The 22,617-nt window shown below is 29.6% G+C and overlaps 1 protein-coding gene across 15 annotated transcripts in view; it reads right to left on the bottom strand.

The window, feature by feature from the left end:
* Nucleotides 1–22,617, bottom strand: part of LOC145242380 (striatin-3-like) — a 416,873-nt gene that overhangs the window by 38,755 nt on the left and 355,501 nt on the right. For 7 of the 15 annotated variants that reach the window (XM_080105383.1, XM_080105385.1, XM_080105387.1 and 4 more), the window contains one exon: nucleotides 14,335–14,673. The exons of the other annotated variants lie outside the window; for them this stretch is intronic. In XM_080105383.1, the coding sequence (XP_079961509.1) occupies nucleotides 14,335–14,673 (339 nt within the window). The remainder of the gene's footprint in view (nucleotides 1–14,334; nucleotides 14,674–22,617) is intronic. 15 annotated transcript variants of the gene reach the window in all.

Genomic DNA, 22,617 nt, shown 5'->3' with positions numbered 1-22,617 from the left:
TTATTTATTTATTTACATATTTATTTATTTACATATTTATTTATTTACATGATATTTATTTGCCATTTACATGTTATTTATTTATTTACATATTTATTTTTTATTTGTTTACATATTTATTTATTTACATGATATTTATTTACACGATATTTATTTATTTACATGATATTTATTTATTTACATGATATTTATTTATATACATGATATTTATTTATGATATTTATTTGCAATTTACATGTATTTCATTTATGATATTTATTTATTTATTTACATGTTATTTATTTATTTACATATTTATTTATTTATTTATATGATATTTATCCGTTTACATTATATTTATTTGCCATTTACATTTTGTTTATTCATTTACATGATATTTATTTATTTATATGATATTTATTTATTTACATGATATTTATTTATTTATATGATATTTATTTATTTACATGATATTTATTTGCCATTTACATCTTATTTATTCATTTATTTTCATGACATTTATTTATTTCTTTATTTACATATTTATTTGCCATTTACATCTTATTTATTTACATGATATTTATTTGCCATTTACATCTTATTTATTTACATGATATTTATTTGTTTACTTATATTTATTTGCCATTTACATTTTGTTTATTCATTTACATGATATTTATTCATTTATTTACATGATATTTATTTATATATTTATTTGCCATTTACATGATATTTATTTATTTACATATTTATTTATTTACATGTTATTTATTTACATGTTATTTTCATGTTATTTATTTACATATTTATTTACATGTTATTTATTTACATATTTATTTACATGTTATTATTTACATATTTATTTACATGTTATTTATTTACATATTTATTTACATGTTATTTATTTACATATTTATTTACATGTTATTTATTTACATATTTATTTACATGTTATTTATTTACATATTTATTTACATGTTATTTATTTACATATTTATTTACGTTATTTATTTACATTTTTATTTACGTTATTTATTTACATTTTTATTTACATGTTATTTATTTACATATTTATTTACATGTTATTTATTTATTTACATATTTATTTACATGTTATTTATTTACATATTTATTTATTTACATGTTATTTATTTATTTACATATTTATTTATTTACATGTTATTTATTTACATGTTATTCATTTACATGATATTTATTTGCCATTTACATGTTATTTATTTTTTTACATATTTATTTGCAATTCACATGTTATTTATTTTTTTACATGATATTTATTTGCAATTTACATGTTATTTATTTACATAACATTTAATTATTTATTTACATAACATTTAATTATTTATTTACATGATATTTATTTGCCATTTACATGTTATTTTTTACATGATATTTATTTATATTATATTTATTTATTTACATGATATGTAATTATTTATTTACATGATATGTAATTATTTATTTACATGATATGTAATTATTTATTTACATGATATGTAATTATTTACATGACATTTAATTATTTATTTACATGACATTTAATTATTTATTTACATGACATTTAATTATTTATTTACATGTCATTTAATTATTTATTTACATGACATTTAATTATTTATTTACATGTCATTTAATTATTTATTTACATGATATTTAATTATTTATTTACATGACATTTAATTATTTATTTACATGACATTTAATTATTTATTTACATGACATTTAATTATTTATTTACATGACATTTAATTATTTATTTACATGATATGTAATTATTTATTTACATGATATGTAATTATTTATTTACATGTCATTTAATTATTTATTTACATGACATTTAATTATTTATTTACATGTCATTTAATTATTTATTTACATGACATTTAATTATTTATTTACATGACATTTAATTATTTATTTACATGACATTTAATTATTTATTTACATGACATTTAATTATTTATTTACATGACATTTAATTATTTATTTACATGACATTTAATTATTTATTTACATGACATTTAATTATTTATTTACATGACATTTAATTATTTATTTACATGTCATTTAATTATTTATTTACATGATATTTAATTATTTATTTACATGACATTTAATTATTTATTTACATGACATTTAATTATTTATTTACATGACATTTAATTATTTATTTACATGACATTTAATTATTTATTTACATGATATGTAATTATTTATTTACATGATATGTAATTATTTATTTACATGTCATTTAATTATTTATTTACATGACATTTAATTATTTATTTACATGTCATTTAATTATTTATTTACATGACATTTAATTATTTATTTACATGACATTTAATTATTTATTTACATGACATTTAATTATTTATTTACATGACATTTAATTATTTATTTACATGACATTTAATTATTTATTTACATGACATTTAATTATTTATTTACATGACATTTAATTATTTATTTACATGTCATTTAATTATTTATTTACATGATATTTAATTATTTATTTACATGACATTTAATTATTTATTTACATGACATTTAATTATTTATTTACATGACATTTAATTATTTATTTACATGACATTTAATTATTTATTTACATGTCATTTAATTATTTATTTACATGATATTTAATTATTTATTTACATGACATTTAATTATTTATTTACATGACATTTAATTATTTATTTACATGATATTTAATTATTTATTTACATGACATTTAATTATTTATTTACATGTCATTTAATTATTTATTTACATGTCATTTAATTATTTATTTACATGATATTTAATTATTTATTTACATGATATTTAATTATTTATTTACATGATATTTAATTATTTATTTACATGATATTTAATTATTTATTTACATGACATTTAATTATTTATTTACATGATATTTAATTATTTATTTACATGATATTTAATTATTTATTTACATGACATTTAATTAATTATTTTCATGACATTTAATTATTTATTTACATGACATTTAATTATTTATTTACATGACATTTAATTATTTATTTACATGACATTTAATTATTTATTTACATGATATTTAATTATTTATTTACATGACATTTAATTATTTATTTACATGATAGTTACTTGCCATTTACATGTTAAGGAACTGAAATTCTTTCATAGCAATGTTTTTACCTATCAGCAATGCTCACTTCTGAAACAACACCCCCTCATCGATATACACCAACATGAAGGGACGGTTTCTTTTAATCTATGTCCACTTTTGTAAGGATCCAGGAGAAAGACTAGTTTGGTGGTGGTGGTGGTCGTAGTGGTAGTGGTGGTTGAGAGCAAGCAAAATTGCTGTTATGTGAAAAAGGTCAAACGGTTGAACTTAGGTCTGTGAGCAAGGGGAACGTGTACTGATTATAGGGGAGAGGTGGTGAGTGCTGAAATGGTGCAGATGAAAATAGCATGCAACATACGATGTGGGGGGGGGGGATTAGCAACACATAACGCAATAAAACAAGAAACTTTTTTTTTCTTTTAATTCACGCCTCACATTGCAAATGTAACAAACTGGATTACAGTATAAAAACAAAATTAAAAAAAATAAAAAAATAATCTTATTATATCCTAAATCAGAGGTTCCCCACCGGGGGCCACTAAATCTTCAGCTGGATACCATTAAAAATAATTTATTTTAAATTTTAGCTTATTTACTAAATCTACACATGTTTCTCTGCGGCAGGTGAGATACAAGGTCAAGTGAGATTTTGAAAAGCCATCACATTATGTAGAATACACTCAGCCTACAAAAATTCCAGAGTAACACCCTCAGCATTCACAGTAGGAGTACCTCAGGCGATTAACTTATTTCTTAAGGAAAAAGTAAAACGTGGGAGGGTGGACTTCCTATAACTGAATAGAAACATACCCCAGCTTATCAGCAAAAAAGCCAGTCGTACTGATTACGGAAAATGTATCCTTCAGTTGACGAAGAGTGTATTGAAATTTTTTAAATTTCTATCTGAATTTTATGTTAGTAAACAAGCAAAAAGATACCAGTCCTTCAGTGGCTATGAATTTATCTTTCAATATTTTCTTTACATTATATATCTTTAATATAAAGAGGGGTGGAGGGAGTGAAGTTGAGAGAAACAGGAAGTGAAGAAAAAGAGAGAATAAAGGGTAGTGAGAGGGGGAGAGGAGAAGTGAGAAGGGTTAAGGGGAGAAAGAAGGGAAAGAAAAATAAATTATTATTATGTGAGGAGACAACCATAGGTTGCAAATAATATTTACAATATGAGGCACGATAAAAAAAATACAACAACAACAAAACAGTAACATGCATGAAATGAACAACAATCAATAAAAGTTGCAGTTGGAGTGATTTTGGGGGAAAACTTAAGATTGTAATCAAATGATGTGAAAAGCAAAAACATACAAAAACAGAAAGCATTTTCTTGTTTAAATTAAAGCATAAATATTGAGCATGCAGCCATTGTAAACTACCATAATTTATGGTGTAGATGAACTCTTCAATTAAGAAATTAGACTTAATATAAGCATATGGTGAATTTAGATGCAAAATACTGATCTGATTGGCTACATCTTGGTAAACATTAGCCAATCAGATGCTGTAAAATGTAATATTTCAGAATTGTGCATTTAAGTGAGAGGGATATTTTGCAATCAAATACCATAACATTTAAAATTGTTGCATTCTAAAATGTGGTCAGATACAAATACTGGTTATTTACAATGTCTGAGTAAAAATAAAAGTCTTAACATTTTGTATGGCTGTATTTTAAATAGTGTCTACATCTCTAATATTAACCTTTCGGATGTTGTTTTATATTTCAGCATTATGGATGTTAGATATGCAAATACTAGTTGCATACAGTATCTAGAAAAACATTAGCCAATCAAATACCACAATATTTCAAGGTTAGGTTAAGTGTAAGGGCTGGTTGTCAACAGTATCCACCTAAATGTTAGACTCCCACCAGACCAAAGAAATATCTGTTAGCTATTTAAAAAAAAATTTTTTTTTTAATATCTCAAAATAAAAACTTTCATAAAATAATTTCTTAAATTAGGTTTCATTTGGTTTGTCATTTATGACATGGTGTTGCGTGATATACATAAGTATTTTAATTTATTTTTCAACATACCTTCTTATGCCACAGCTGAGACAGCAGACTCGTGATCTATTGATAAATATTAGATTTTCAGATAGATATTTTTTTTCAGAAATTAAACTATATTTGAAAATGCATAGAATAACACTTTGACTCATAGATGAGGAAAAGATAAACTGAAAATACACATTTTTACTATGGAAACTGAGAAGCATTAAATAAAATTTTATATCTTGGATGTTATTCAAACCTCTCATCTGACATAAGCTCCTACCTTCTTCAGGCATCTGTATGGAATTTCAAATAAAACCCTTTATTTAATCAACAAGGGTAGATTGCTCTCATTCCAGCTATGGGAGGTTAGAAGTCTTAAACTTAAGTAATTCATAATTGTATTCTTAATATTGCCCATAGTAAGGATTGAACCATCAACCTCCAGAAGACTGTCAATTAGAACTTCACACTTTTATTCGTTGGGTTACGGAAATGTCTTAATAATCGAAATTATCAATCCTCAGCTAACTAATTCCAGAACATAAAACAAATAGGTAATTAAGATGTCTGAGAAAAGATATGATATAAGTATTTTAATTTATCTTTCAACATACCTTCTTATCTTCGAGTATGGGTTGGAATATTATTTTATGTATTTTCAAATATAGCTGACTTAATTTTAAATATGGTCGAAGGAATCAATTGAAATATTTTAGTTCAGCTTTGATATCATGCTCGTGGCTTTATGAATATGGTTGAACAAATCAACCAGTGTATCTCTTGGTTCAGCTTAAATGTTGTATTTGTATACTTATATCTACTAATCTGTTGCCTAGCTGATTTAGGTTAAACATTAAACTGAGGAGATAATTAAAAGTAAAACGTTATCCAAAATGCATTTTCAAGATATTTTCTATGTATTTCCAAATGTAGTTGACTCCTTCAAGAATCTCTGAAAAATAAATTTGTTAATAGGCCTCCAATCATGTCTTTCAACTGCATGATAAAGTGATCAAAAAAGCTAAAACAAAATACCTATTATATATATTTCATGAAACAGAAATTACTTTCTTTTTTTTTTTATGGATCCATACATTTGTTTATCCAAAAAATTATTCAACGTTTAAGCTTTTCTTCTGAATTTTACACATGATTAATAATTGCATAAAAGTGGCAAAAATAACAGAAATGTGTGCTTGTGTACATACAATTGAGGGAGAAAAAAAAAAACAAAAAAAAAAAAACGCCAAATACAAATGCAATATTAATAACACATAAAAACAAGGGAGGCAATCCATAATTTTATATTTGTCTCAATTATCTGCTTTTGATTATCTTTCTTTATTATAAAAGTTGACCCCATGTTTAATTTCTTTCAAGTATAACATTTTTCTTTACATGTAAAATTTATGTACAACAATGTGATTTTTTTTTTTTTTTTTTACTATCATTTCAACTACTATTCTCATTTTGATTGCTGTAGGAGAGTAGAACGTGGACGTTAGGTTTATTTTCAGCAATCTTGTAACTCTTCTCTTTTGTTCTTTAGCTCTGACAAAGGGAAAAGAATTGCTGCTTCTTTTTGCATCAGAACCCATCCATATAAAACTTATTGTTGGCTACTTTTGACCTTGAAATACTATTTTTTTAGCCAAATGTCTTCATGCCTTGTCTGGAGTGATTGAATAAAAAAATATTTTAGTCAATGTAAACTAACTTCCTTCAGATGCACCAAAAAAGGGGTCAACAAAAACGGTCCTCTCGTGACGACGCCCAGTTCTACGCATGCATCACATGACGTCATGACCTGATTTACTTTAAATACTTGAAGAACTGACTAAATTTCATGTACGTCGAGTTAGGTCAGTTTGCTAGCGCGTTGGTTCGTTATCTAAATGTTTTCGGTTCGAATCGCGGTGTGAGATGTCTTTTTTTTTTTTTTTCCAGTTTTTTTAATTTAAATATTGAACCAGTGTTATTTAAGCCATTTTTCATATAATGTTCGTTTTTCTGGGTTCTTTTTTTTTTTTTTTTTTTTTTTTTTTTTTTTACTTCACTTATCCACCCCCGACCACACACCCAAAAACACACGGGTACCCACCGATTTTTTAAATTTTAATATCGAAACAGGCTTATTTAAGCCATTTTTCACGTTTAGGTTTTTCTGTTTTCTTTTTTGTTTTTTCAATTTTTACATTTAACATCGTTCGTTTGCCTTACGTTAGTTTTTTTTGTGTTTTTCTTTTTGATGTTTTGATTACCCCCCCCCCCCCGCTTAAGTTTTACCGTTCGTTTTTATGTTTTCTTTTTTACTTCGCTTATAACAAACAAACCTGGTCATTAACCTCATTTGCTGAATAGCTATTGCTTACATCGTCGTAACACTCTACGACTTCCGTGCGGGGACCTGTCAATTTGGTTCTTACTTAAATAAATTCAAACATCTTTCAGTAACTCATTCTGGCTGGCCGAACGGTTCATGTTTTTTTTACATTTTATTTTCAAACTTTGCCTCAGGGCTTCGGGTTCTGATCCTACCAACTTTTACCCCCCCTCCGGTTTCTTTTTTATTTAACAGCACACACACCTCCAAACACCCAGGCAATGCTGGGTACCCCCACTAGTCTATTAATATAAAAGCGAAAATGTATGTATGTGTGTTCACTTTTTCTGTATGTCCACAAAAGGATTTTTTTTCGGCGGCTTCTCAAAGCCGTCGCTCATTTTTAAAACTTTTTATATCACGTCGGAAAACGTTAAATATTCAACATTTTGGGATCGCCGCATGTTACTTTCGTTTTTCGGTATAACAAAAGCGAAACTCGATTCGAATCATGGGCGCCAATGGTCTCTAGAAAGTAATGTAACGTTTGGTCAATGTCAGCATACCATCGTCATATCAGAGGGTTGCTTTCATTTTGAGATGATACACTCCCCTAATAAACGGGGGGAGCTGTTTTTCCCCAAAGTTAGGTAAAAACAAACAAACCGGGTCATTGACTTCATTAAAAACTGTCCCGCAGAAAATGTTAACTGCTGAATAGCTATTGCTTACGTCGTCATTGTCGTCGTAACGCTCGCACAAAATGTTAACTCTACAACTTCAATGCGGGCACCTGTCAATTTTGTTCTTACTTAAATTGATTCAAACATCTTTCAGTAACTCATTCTGGCTGGCCGAACGGTTAACGGTTCATGTTTTTTTCACATTTTATTTTACAACTTCGCCTCAGGGCTTCGGGTTCAATCCTACCAACTTACCTAAACTTTTTAACCCCCCCCCCCGTTTCTTTTCAATTTAAGAGCACACACACCTCAAAACACTCGGGAAATGCTGTGTACCCCCTCCCGCTAGTCTATAATATAAATCTCATCTGTCTGTTTAAATGTATGTATGTATGTTTGTATGTCTGCATAAAACTTTTAACAGAGGGAATGGATTTGCTCGAGATTGGTATCGTTTTGAAGCGCAACCCTTCGGACGACAAATATCGAAAAATTGGCCAAAAACATTCATTCCTTCACCATCTACCGGACATTTTCTACAGTCTTTTTTTTGCTGATATTTTTGAAAGTCATCCCCTCTTTTCGATTGACTAACATGTATATATGCATGTGGTACTGATTAGGCCCAAAGTTGCTAAACTTTAGAGCATATGCAGTAAACTAGCATAAGATAATCTAAAAACTTTAGAGCATATGCAGTAAACTAGCATAAGATAATCTAAAAACTTTAGAGCATATGCAGTAAACTAGCATAAGATAATCTAAAAACTTTAGAGCATATGCAGTAAACTAGCATAAGATAATCTAAAAACTTTAGAGCATATGCAGTAAACTAGCATAAGATAATCTAAAAACTTTAGAGCATATGCAGTAAACTAGCATAAGATAATCTAAAAACTTTAGAGCATATGCAGTAACCTAGCATAAGATAATCTAAAAACTTTAGAGCATATGCAGTAAACTAGCATAAGATAATCTAAAAACTTTAGAGCAATATGCAGTAAACTAGCATAAGATAATCTAAAAACTTTAGTGCATATGCAGTAAACTAGCATAAGATAATCTAAAAACTTTAGAGCATATGCAGTAAACTAGCATAAGATAATCTAAAAACTTTAGAGCATATGCAGTAAACTAGCATAAGATAATCTAAAAACTTTAGTGCATATGCAGTAAACTAGCATAAGATAATCTAAAAACTTTAGAGCATATGCAGTAAACTAGCATAAGATAATCTAAAAACTTTAGAGCATATGCAGTAAACTAGCATAAGATAATCTAAAAACTTTAGAGCAATATGCAGTAAACTAGCATAAGATAATCTAAAAACTTTAGTGCATATGCAGTAAACTAGCATAAGATAATCTAAAAACTTTAGAGCATATGCAGTAAACTAGCATAAGATAATCTAAAAACTTTAGAGCATATGCAGTAAACTAGCATAAGATAATCTAAAAACTTTAGAGCATATGCAGTAACCTAGCATAAGATAATCTAAAAACTTTAGAGCATATGCAGTAAACTAGCATAAGATAATCTAAAAACTTTAGAGCAATATGCAGTAAACTAGCATAAGATAATCTAAAAACTTTAGTGCATATGCAGTAAACTAGCATAAGATAATCTAAAAACTTTAGAGCATATGCAGTAAACTAGCATAAGATAATCTAAAAACTTTAGAGCATATGCAGTAAACTAGCATAAGATAATCTAAAAACTTTAGAGCAATATGCAGTAAACTAGCATAAGATAATCTAAAAACTTTAGTGCATATGCAGTAAACTAGCATAAGATAATCTAAAAACTTTAGAGCATATGCAGTAAACTAGCATAAGATAATCTAAAAACTTTAGAGCATATGCAGTAAACTAGCATAAGATAATCTAAAAACTTTAGAGCATATGCAGTAAACTAGCATAAGATAATCTAAAAACTTTGGAGCATATGCAGTAAACTAGCATAAGATAATCTAAAAACTTTGGAGCATATGCAGTAAACTAGCATAAGATTATCTAAAAACTTTAGAGCATATGCAGTAAACTAGCATAAGATAATCTAAAAACTTTAGAGCATATGCAGTAAACTAGCATAAGATAATCTAAAAACTTTAGAGCATATGCAGTAAACTAGCATAAGATAATCTAAAAACTTTAGAGCATATGCAGTAAACTAGCATAAGATAATCTAAAAACTTTAGAGCATATGCAGTAAACTAGCATAAGATAATCTAAAAACTTTAGTGCATATGCAGTAAACTAGCATAAGATAATCTAAAAACTTTAGAGCAATATGCAGTAAACTAGCATAAGATAATCTAAAAACTTTAGAGCATATGCAGTAAACTAGCATAAGATAATCTAAAAACTTTAGAGCAATATGCAGTAAACTAGCATAAGATAATCTAAAAACTTTAGAGCAATATGCAGTAAACTAGCATAAGATAATCTAAAAACTTTGGAGCATATGCAGTAAACTAGCATAAGATAATCTAAAAACTTTAGAGCATATGCAGTAAACTAGCATAAGATAATCTAAAAACTTTAGAGCATATGCAGTAAACTAGCATAAGATAATCTAAAAACTTTAGAGCATATGCAGTAAACTAGCATAAGATAATCTAAAAACTTTAGAGCATATGCAGTAAACTAGCGTAAGATAATCCAAAAACTTTAGAGCATATGCAGTAAACTAGCATAAGATAATCTAAAAACTTTAGAGCAATATGCAGTAAACTAGCATAAGATAATCTAAAAACTTTAGAGCAATATGCAGTAAACTAGCATAAGATAATCTAAAAACTTTAGTGCATATGCAGTAAACTAGCATAAGATAATCTAAAAACTTTAGAGCAATATGCAGTAAACTAGCATAAGATAATCTAAAAACTTTAGAGCAATATGCAGTAAACTAGCATAAGATAATCTAAAAACTTTAGAGCAATATGCAGTAAACTAGCATAAGATAATCTAAAAACTTTAGAGCATATGCAGTAAACTAGCATAAGATAATCTAAAAACTTTAGAGCATATGCAGTAAACTAGCATAAGATAATCTAAAAACTTTAGAGCATATGCAGTAAACTAGCATAAGATAATCTAAAAACTTTAGTGCATATGCAGTAAACTAGCATAAGATAATCTAAAAACTTTAGAGCAATATGCAGTAAACTAGCATAAGATAATCTAAAAACTTTAGAGCATATGCAGTAAACTAGCATAAGATAATCTAAAAACTTTAGAGCATATGCAGTAAACTAGCATAAGATAATCTAAAAACTTTAGAGCATATGCAGTAAACTAGCATAAGATAATCTAAAAACTTTGGAGCATATGCAGTAAACTAGCATAAGATAATCTAAAAACTTTAGAGCATATGCAGTAAACTAGCATAAGATAATCTAAAAACTTTAGAGCATATGCAGTAAACTAGCATAAGATAATCTAAAAACTTTAGAGCATATGCAGTAAACTAGCATAAGATAATCTAAAAACTTTAGAGCATATGCAGTAAACTAGCATAAGATAATCTAAAAACTTTAGAGCAATATGCAGTAAACTAGCATAAGATAATCTAAAAACTTTAGAGCATATGCAGTAAACTAGCATAAGATAATCTAAAAACTTTAGAGCATATGCAGTAAACTAGCATAAGATAATCTAAAAACTTTAGAGCATATGCAGTAAACTAGCATAAGATAATCTAAAAACTCATCACATAATCATATGATCAGCTCATAATGATGATATCAAAAGATACACAAGTTTACAAAACAGCAATCAAAGGCTTTTCTATGCTGGTATTTAAAAATAACTTGCAAGTGCATGTGTTAAGCATCATTCCTAAATTTCCAGGTTCAAGGATTATTCCTTTTAGACCACATAAACAGAAAGATCAAAATAATTTCAGATTCAATTTTTGGTGCATCAGATAAGTGTAGTTGAATGACAGGTTGGAGACTACAACCAATTTGTATGCAAAAGTGGCAGACAATTGAGACGACAAGTCGTACGTTAAAGTGAGAGCAAATCACTGATCTGTATTAGTTTGTTGATTTTCATTTACATCTTAGAAATGTTGTCCAGGGATTTTGGGGGCAGATTATCCGGAAGAAATGCTGTGTGTTGATGATTCAATATTTGCCTGGAAATGAAGGTTGACTTGTAAAAGTACAGGAGAATGCTATGAAAATTAAAGGTCTGAGAGTGTAAGCATGACCAAAGTGATGATCAGTAGTTGTAGTGTTGGAAAGTGCTCAGAAAGTATAAAGTTCCATTACTTAATTTGTGGAAATAGAGTTTGATGCAATTGAAATTCTTGTAATAAACATCAGATAACAAGTAGAAGTACTAGTAGGTTGTGTGCAAGAAGTATAAGACAATGGACAAGAGAAATTCAGATATGAAGAAAGTATATTTGGATGGCAAATCTATTAAGAGTGTCAAGAAGTTTTATTACTTGGATGAGATCACTAGACCACAAGTCATAGCAGGTGCTAATGTAATTGCAAGAAAATCAGGAATGAATGGAGTAAGTTCAGAGAACATGTGCCATTACTAACCAGCAGAGTGTCACCACTCTTGACCAAGGAAAGAGTCTATCAAGAATGTGTATATAGTGTAATAATGTATGAAAGTGGAACCTGGCCAATGAGGGTTGAGGACATGTGTTGCATGAAGAAAAATGATATGAAACTGATTAAATGGATGTGTAATATGAATCTTAAAGACAGGCTTAGCTTAGATAAGCTCAGATTAACTTTTAACAGTATCAGATGTATCGGATGTAGAACATGTGACTTTGAAGTTGTGAACATAAGGAATGGATGAGAGTTCTTCAGTTAGTACACGGTGAGGCAGAGCAACTTGCTTTTTTGTTTTAATTGATATTCTAAATAAGCAAGTTATTCTGCCCCACCCTGTAGATGTAGAATAATCGAGATTGCAGAATTAGTTTGCAGGGAAAGGCTAAAGAAAATATGAAAGTGATAAGGATGAACTTGAGAGAAAGAGGGATAATAAAAAACATGGCCAGAGATTTGGTTTGGAAGTCAATTTCGAAAAACCGTTCAACACATGCCAGTATGTAAAATAGACATTAAATACAATGATGATGATTTAGGGTGCAGCGCAGGAAAAGATGAAACTGAAGAAGGTTGACGGTTACACTGGCTGAAACATTGTGAAAATAACACTCAAGATGAGAATAGTATTGTGAATAAAATTATTTGTTTTTAATTTAATTCAATCTGTTTTGCTATTACAAGCAACTAAAATTTGAATATAAAAATAGCATTTTATAAAAAAAAATCAGCAGATATAAATGAGACAAACACTTGAAAAATAAAACATAAAATAAACAGCAATACAATATTAAAAATGAAAACATAAAAACAAAAAAAAGCAATACCTTGAAATTTTTACATCATTTTTTTTAAAGGGAAATAATCCATGAAACTTATTAATTTTTTTTTTTTTTTATCTATACAAATACTAGACATACTCATGATCCACTGAGCCACAACAACTATTTATTTTATTTTGCTTTCCTTTCAAAATTCATAAATGATGAGATATCTTATGAAATTCTTCTTGCATAACTAACAAGTTCTTTTGCATTTATATTTTTCTTTTATTGTTATCACTGTTAGCGTGCACTCTCCGTCAAAAAATGACAATTACAAAATGTAGTTACTATTTAGCTACTTAACCAATTTACGACTCAGTCTCTGGCAATTTTGCATCGGCATCTTCTATCAGGTTAGATAAGTGGCAAGATGCTAAAGCGAAAACTGCCAGATGATTACAAACACAGTGTTCCCTGTGTAAAGAATGGCTTTCTATTTAGACCATATATCCCATCATTACAATTACAGGCAGATACAATATATATGCATCTACCTTTGAGTAAAATAATTTAGAAATTTTTTCTTTTTTTGTTTTTAAATAATTAAAAATTAAACAAGAGTCATGATTGTAGGCGGATTCTGTTTTTTGTCATTGCAATGTAACTCTCCATTATGTTTGTGTGTGTGTGTATATATATATATATATATATATATATATATAAGTAGTGGTGACAGGGGACAACACGTGTTTTACTTGTTATTTTGAGGAGGAAAGTTAAAATGGAAATGAGTAAAAATTTCAAGACACAAAACAAAAACCGAAAACAATAACAAACGCACACGAAGCAAATAATGCATGCATACCATTGTCATTAAAATTGCCGCCCAAGGAAGGGGCGCGGAGGGAAGAGGTAGAGGATTCAGAACCGACGGAATCGAGTAGGGAATGATAAGCATGCTCGTGGACTTGTTTATTGAGTGCGTAGTTATTGCCACCTTCATCATCATTGTTGTTGTTGTTGTTGTTGGCGCCGCCTTCATTGTCGTTCTTGCCGCCAATAAAAGTATTGTTGTAGTTGTTGGTGGTTGTAGTGGTGGTGGTATTAGTGACCACATTGCCGGACCCAGCAGTGAGTCCTTCAAGAGTTCCTCCACAGCTATTGTATGTAGCTAACATAGCATTCAAAGCGGCCCGCTTCTGACCTGTATAGCAGTATACATAAGATAGAAAATGTATTCGATACAAAGGAATCGTCAAGGAGGACCTTCCATAAGCTAGAGATTGCATACCTACCGGATAAACATTTATTCTATGTGCATTACAGAAGTCTCTTATTGTCTACTTATATATAAAACAGAGCCAGTTTTTCCCCATTCTGTTTAATAGCTTTCTTAAAGTGTATATTTAAAAATGTTCAGTCAGTTTTGGCAAATATTGGTCCATGTTACTAAAAACAAAAAAGTAATTTATAAGCGATTCCATTAATTTTCATATTTAATTCAATCAATTTTTGTTTTGGTTACTAATATCATAAATATCAGAGGAGTTAATCCACCCATGAACCAAAGTCCTCTTCCTGCCATCAATGACACCATGAAGAAATCGAATTAGAGTTAACGTTTTTAATTTCACTTCTTAACTCTTTCTATCCTACCTTTCTAATAAGCAATTACTTTCAATTCAATGTTAATTGACCAACTTACACAATAAAGCTGTCATAGCACGTTTTATATAATCTATGTATTAATAACACTGGTGCAGTAGCTAAATTAATAATACACTTTCCTGCTAAATAGGGATTCAGAGTTCAATCCCTTTCTGAAGATGAAAAATATGTTTTTAGATTTATTTTTTATGTCAATGTCGACTTTTTACAGAGATGAAAAATATTGTTTGGAGATAATTTTGCAACATATTTGCATAGTAAATAAATGATATCTGAACCAATTACTTAAATATCTAAAATTCTACTTGAATACATCAGAAAAAAGGCATACACACAGTAATATCTCATTATTGAGGTTGTAACAATCAAAGTTATATTTGTTATAAAAATTTTAAACCTGAAAATTGGAGATAAAAAACTAGTGCAAGAAAACGTTTAAATACAGTTTTTAAATTAAAGAAAAACAAAGAAAATAAGACTAAAATTTAAATTCTGACAATTAAATAAAAAGGAAATTAACAGCATGAAATGTTTCAAAAGTACAAATATTTGTAAATTTTAAATATATTTTTTTTAAATATAATTATCCACTGACACGTGTTTCATCATCTAGCAAGATTCGAAATCGAGATCCCATAATAAGCCGCCTAAACCTCTTTCACTGTGCTATCTCGCATGGTTCCCAGTGGAAGAGGTTTAGGCTTCTTATCATAGGGTCCCGATTTTGAATCTCGCTAGATTCAGCCATTCTGATGAGTCATAGACACTGAAAGACATGTTAGTGGATAATTATATTTTAAAAACAATATATATGCAGCTCCCCATTTGGGGGTACCAGATTGGTCAAATGGAAAATTATTCTCAACTCGCATTTAGGTAAAAATGCACTTTTGTATAAATAACTGAATTCAAAAAGTATCGCTAACAAAAACAAAAAAACAACATTTATGTAAATTTTAAATATCTTGTTTAAATTTTCATAATGGAAATAAAACTTTAGATTTAAAAGCTCCTCAAAATGTCATGTGATCAGCAAAACATGTAAGAAAAACAGAATAAGGAATAACCTAAATGTAAAGCAAAAGAAAATTCACAACAAAACGACTATGTGAGTAGAATTGATATTTCACCATTAGTATATTATCATGAAGAAGCTTTCAGTAAACGAAAGGTGAGATACTGTTTCTTCCCACATGCTTGTTTTGTTCTGATTTTTTTTTTTTTAATCTTATATTTGTCTTTGTTTATTCCTTGTTCAAATTTATATTTCTTAGACATATAATAATTTCATAATAAACAGGAACCACCATATTACTGGCAACCAATTTCCCCAGAAACATTCTTTAGTCCGAATACACTAGCAAGCAGGAAATTGAAATTCCTGCTGAAGCCAAAAGAGTTAGTCAAAGACTGACATTCTGGTGGAAAGGTCAGTTCAACAAGGTTGTCGGGGGGGGGGGGAATCGTGTACTTCTATGCCCTTACATTTAAGTTACATTTAAAAATATATATATTTTAAAACTTATATAGATGTCACAAGTTTTTTTTTTTGTTGTTATTTTATTTAGAAAGTCTACTGTTTAAAGCACTGTTGATATGGAATGCAAAATTCCAAAATGTAACGGTCTAAAGACCAAACAAGCGTAGGATATCTTTCAACAAATAAACATTTATTTATTAAAAGTCGATATTTCAATTCATAACAATCTTCATCATAGTTGTTTTTTTTTTTGTTTTTTTTTTTTTATGTATCATGACAATGGTAATGCTTGCCACATTTTCCTTCAGATGTTGGTGAAGTGCAAGGCTTAAATGTCTGATATAGTATTTATTTTTTATCATTTTTATTCTTTTCAAAATAATATTAGTTTCTAAATTGGTTCGCACAGGAAAAATTAAATGAAACAGTTTAGGAAGACTTCTGAAAGTAAAATTTCTGTAAACTTGGTGACAGAAAAATACAGATGCAACTTCTGGAGGCAAGATTGCCAGAAATTTGGTGATACAATAATAATAACAACAATAAACATGTTTAAAATGACAAGGGATTAATATGTATTGATTAGTATTTTGAATAAAAATGTTTGATTTTTTTTTTTTTTTTTTTAGAAACATAAGCATTGTGAGTAAGGCAATTGGCTGATTAGTATTGCAGCAATGAAACGAGATATGCAAAGATAGTTTCAAAGAAAGATGAAAGGCTTGCACACGGATTCACAAAAAGCAAGCAAAAATAATAAAAAAACTCCAAACAAGGATCACATTTTAGCACAAAAAAAAACAAAAAAAAAACAGTGAAATAAGAAGCTATTTGCAAGATTGCCTGTTGCAAAGTGGGATGCGGAAAGCAGATGAACTTCGGTGGATTTTGGTGACAGCTTGTTAACAGTGGATTTTTAGCTCCATTTGACTAACGTTTTGCTGTGTGCTGATCTTGTTTGAAAAACTTTTTTTAACAAAAACAGGGTTTTAAATGAATAGAGAATTAAAGAAACAATGATTTGGAATATATATATATATATATATATATATATATATATATATATATATATAATCTGTGACATTAGTCTGATTTATTCTACCCCCCCCCCCCAAGTATTTTAAGGGGAGAGTAAGAGTGACCTATCCAGACAATAAATGACATGGTGTCAGATGGCTGAATGTTATCTTTGCTAATACCATTTTTTTTTTCTTCTTTTTTTAATTATATTAGTCATTATGGAACTGCTGACAAGACGATTAAGTCAAAACATAGATCGATCCGCACAGGGCTTTTTCTAATGTTTATATAATTTTAAGTGTGAATAACTCTAAGTTAGACAAAACTAAATCTGAAACTGAGCCATTAATATATTTATCTAATTTTTTACTTACATTTTGTTAGATTATCATCTTGAACACACTTACACACACATATGCATGTATTCGATTTAAACCCGTTACTATTCTTACAGTAAAATAAACTTGAAGTCCTTAAGTATGGAAACAGAATTGTGACAAAATGAATTCATTAAAGGCCATGAAAGTAACAACAAAAAAAAGCGACAGAAAGGGAGACATGCTTTGAGAGATGAATGCCTTTAATGTTATTAAAGGCTCTCATATTTATCAGCAAACAAAGTCATAATCTTCATGAAAAAATAAATGAAAGCCACAAATCAAGAACTGACGTCAGTTTGTAGTAGGAAGACGCTTAACAGTAAAACACTTTACTTTTCTTTTTATCTATAAGAATGTGTGTATGCGTAGCACTTATTCAAAACAAAGTATGATCAAAGCAAAGGCTTGCACCTGTCAGAGTTGGTTATTAATCATGATCAAAAGTTTTCAACTCTACATTATAATGTGCATTTTAACCTGACGGTTACTTCCAGGAATGAAACGCAGAAGTGTATGTGTAACATTTTATATGTGTGTGTGTGTGTGTGTGTATTATGGAGAATAAATGATAGAAAGGAGATAAGATTGATCAGATTAATAATAGGAAGAAAATAAACGTGTGAAGATATTAGGAAGTGGTAGAAGGTAGAAAAGAACAAGAGAAAAAGAGAAGGGGTGAGATAATAAGTGAGAAAAAGGGAAGAATAGTCAGAGATAAAGAGTGAAAGACAGTAGAGAAGGGCATGGAAGAAAAGTAAAAATAGAGGAAGTAATGTACACAATGGTCGAGAAAATATGGAAAAAGTTAAGAGAGAAAAAAAATAATATAACAGAGAGTAGAAGGGAGAGGAAGCAACAAGAACTGTGTGGGAAAAGTGATACGGACATAGAGTAACAACAATGTAGATGACCTGAAGAGACAGAGGAAGCAACATGCGAGGGACCGGAACAAAACTGGTGGCAAAGGGAGAAGGGACCAGGGAAATGCAAGAAACATTGGGAGAGGGGACCGGAGCAATGCGGGTGGCAACGGGAGAGGGGACCGGGACAACGGGAGAGGGGACTGGGGCAACGCGGGTGGCAACGGGAGAGGGGACTTGGGCAATGTGGGTGACAACAGGAGAGGGGACTGGGTCAACAGGAGAGAGGACTGGAGCAATGCAGGTGGCAACGGGAGAGGGGACCGGACAATGTGAGTGGCAACGGGAGACGGGATCAGGGCAACGTGGGTGGCAACAGAAGAGAGGATCTGGGCAACACGGGTTGTAATGGGAGAAGGGACTGGAGCAATGGGGGTGGCAACAGGAGAGGGGACCAAAGCAACGTGGGTGGCAACAGGGGAGGGAACCGGGGCTACACTGGTTGTAATGGGGGAAGGCACTGGGGCAACACGGGTGGCAACGGGAGAGGGGACCAGGGCAATGCTGGTGGCAACGGGAGAAGGGCATGACGCAACATGGGTGGCAATAAGAGAAGGGATCAAAACAATGAGGTTAGCAACGAGAGTAGGAACTAGAGCAATGGGGATGGCAATGCTAGTAATGACCGTAGCAAAATAGGTGGCAATAAAAGAAAGGACCTGAGCAATACAAACAATACAAAAAAGAGACAAAAAAGAGACAAAACAATGTGAATAATACAGAGTGGAGGATGGGACAGAAAAAAAAGCCGCAAGAGAAATTAAGATGCAAGAGAATAAAAAGGAAATAGGGAGAGCAATAAGAGAAAAATTTGAGTAAGGAATGACTTAAATACCAAAGGCAATACGTGTAATGGAGGGGTGCTAAACTAAATATTTTATTATCAAACAACAAAAAACAAACTTTTAGTTAACTAATAATAGCAATAATAAAGCATTAAACACAAATAAGCTAATGTTTAATGATTGCAGATAAGGTGATGGTGCTACTGACATGGGTGTTTCTCACATTATGGTCACCACCGACATCATGGTCTCCACTAAGTTAATATTCACTGTCACATTGTTTTGTAAGAGTGTTTTGCACACATGCACACAATTATTTTCATTCATACAGACACACATACAGAATCAGACATACATAAAACTATACATGTAGTCGCTTTTATCTGTTGGTATGTTTATGCAATAACTAATCTATAGAATAAAAAGTGAATGCACATTTTTTTTTTAAGGAGTCACCACTTATCAAGGCCACAGAAGCCACTTGAGGATAAAGGTTAATGAGTGTACAGTGCTCAAGGGAAGCATGTCGTAGTCATCGTTAGGAGTGGAAATTTGGTAAATTGGATTACTTAAGGGGATGGCTCATCATTCGTCCAGCTAAACTTCCAACTTTTCCTGCCTTTTGCCATTTTGCCCGTGTCGCTCGTCAGGATCTATAAGTGATTCGTTCAATATCTTAAGCAGCCTACCACAAGGTTTGGGGCCATAGACATCACTGAGATGCAGTTTCAAATGACTGATGAACTGATAAACTAATCTCAATTGGTTATCGATAAGTTAAATGGTTTGTAAAAATGTACCAAAGTTTCGAATTTGAAAAAGATGAATAAAATCTTCGCCTAATATTGTCTATTTTGAAACACTCTATTATGTGTTAGGAATCATCGAACTTTTACCTCGAAATGGTTAATCCATGAAAAAAAATGGCAGGTAGATGGGCAAACATATTTTGCACACGTTGTTTTAATATTTTATCAATTTAATTAAAAATCGCTCTTCAATATTGTTTACTATACTAGTAAAAAAAAATGAAGATTTCACTTTTAAAAAGTATTTAAAAAAAAAAAAAAAACAGCAAAAAGTTAATATTTTAAAATGTTGATTTCCAAAAGTCCTTGCTATCACCAATTAGTACCCCGTGACAGATGGCAGGAAAACAGGTTGACATGTGCTTCCTCTATCTTTTGCTTGCCCCCATAACATACACCCATGAACAGACTACAGTTTACATAACAATGGAACAAAACTAGGCTAAGGGTAAAATGATACCAATTTGCAGTAGCTGACAAACAGTAAACAGTCAACAATTAGCCAGGGTCAGGTCAGTTCAGAATCTCGGAAGAGAAGGAGGGAAGCTGGCTCATGTTTACACTGTCTGACAAGAGTATTCTTCCACTTAGTTTTACTAGGTGAACCCAGGCAACAAAGGACTTTTGAAATAACAGGCACACACAAAAATAATGTTTGTTATCTAATTAAAGAAATGTTAAGATTATTTCTTATTGAAAAATAATAAGCACTTTTTTTAAAAACCTTTTTTATAAAACTATTTTATTGAAAAATTTAGCATCAACTGAAGTATTTCAAATAAAATATTTGGACCCTTAGATCTACACATTAAAATCAGAGAGATCCTCAGATAACATCATAAAACCAAATACTCTCATGATAACAGCATAAAAATCAAATACCCTTTATGCTGATGTCATAAAAATCAAATACCCTTTATGCTGATGTCATAAAAATCAAATACCCTTTATGCTGATGTCATAAAAATCAAATACCCTTTATGCTGATGTCATAAAAATCAAATACCCTTTATGCTGATGTCATAAAAATCAAATACCCTTTATGCTGATGTCATAAAAACCAAATACCCTTTATGCTGATGTCATAAAAACCAAATGCCTTTATGCTAAAGTCATAAAAACCAAATGCCTTTATGCTAAAGTCATAAAAACCAAATGCCTTTATGCTAAAGTCATAAAAACCAAATGCCTTTATGCTAAAGTCATAAAAACCAAATACCTTTATGCTAAAGTCATAAAAACCAAATACCTTTATGCTAAAGTCATAAAAACCAAATACCTTTATGCTAAAGTCATAAAAACCAAATACCTTTATGCTAAAGTCATAAAAACCAAATACCTTTATGCTAAAGTCATAAAAACCAAATACCTTTATGCTAAAGTCATAAAAACCAAATACCTTTATGCTAAAGTCATAAAAACCAAATACCTTTATGCTAAAGTCATAAAAACCAAATACCTTTATGCTAAAGTCATAAAAACCAAATACCTTTATGCTAAAGTCATAAAAACCAAATACCTTTATGCTAAAGTCATAAAAACCAAATACCTTTATGCTAAAGTCATAAAAACCAAATACCTTTATGCTAAAGTCATAAAAACCAAATACCTTTATGCTAAAGTCATAAAAACCAAATACCTTTATGCTAAAGTCATAAAAACCAAATACCTTTATGCTAAAGTCATAAAAACCAAATACCTTTATGCTAAAGTCATAAAAACCAAATACCTTTATGCTAAAGTCATAAAAACCAAATACCTTTATGCTAAAGTCATAAAAACCAAATACCTTTATGCTAAAGTCATAAAAACCAAATACCTTTATGCTAAAGTCATAAAAACCAAATACCTTTATGCTAAAGTCATAAAAACCAAATACCTTTATGCTAAAGTCATAAAAACCAAATACCTTTATGCTAAAGTCATAAAAACCAAATACCTTTATGCTAAAGTCATAAAAACCAAATACCTTGTCAAAATTAGTGCATATTTATATATATATATAAAATATACAATTTAAAAGCTTTATTTTTTATGATTATCATTTGTTTCCTTCCATACAACTCAATCAGATATAATAAAAAAA

This window comes from Euprymna scolopes, chromosome 21, assembly GCF_053919585.1.
Source record: "Euprymna scolopes isolate OS-2025 chromosome 21, ASM5391958v1, whole genome shotgun sequence".
Lineage (NCBI taxonomy): Eukaryota > Metazoa > Mollusca > Cephalopoda > Sepiida > Sepiolidae > Euprymna > Euprymna scolopes.
The sequence above is the reverse complement of the archived record's forward strand: the minus strand, read 5'-3'. Positions and strand labels throughout refer to the sequence as shown.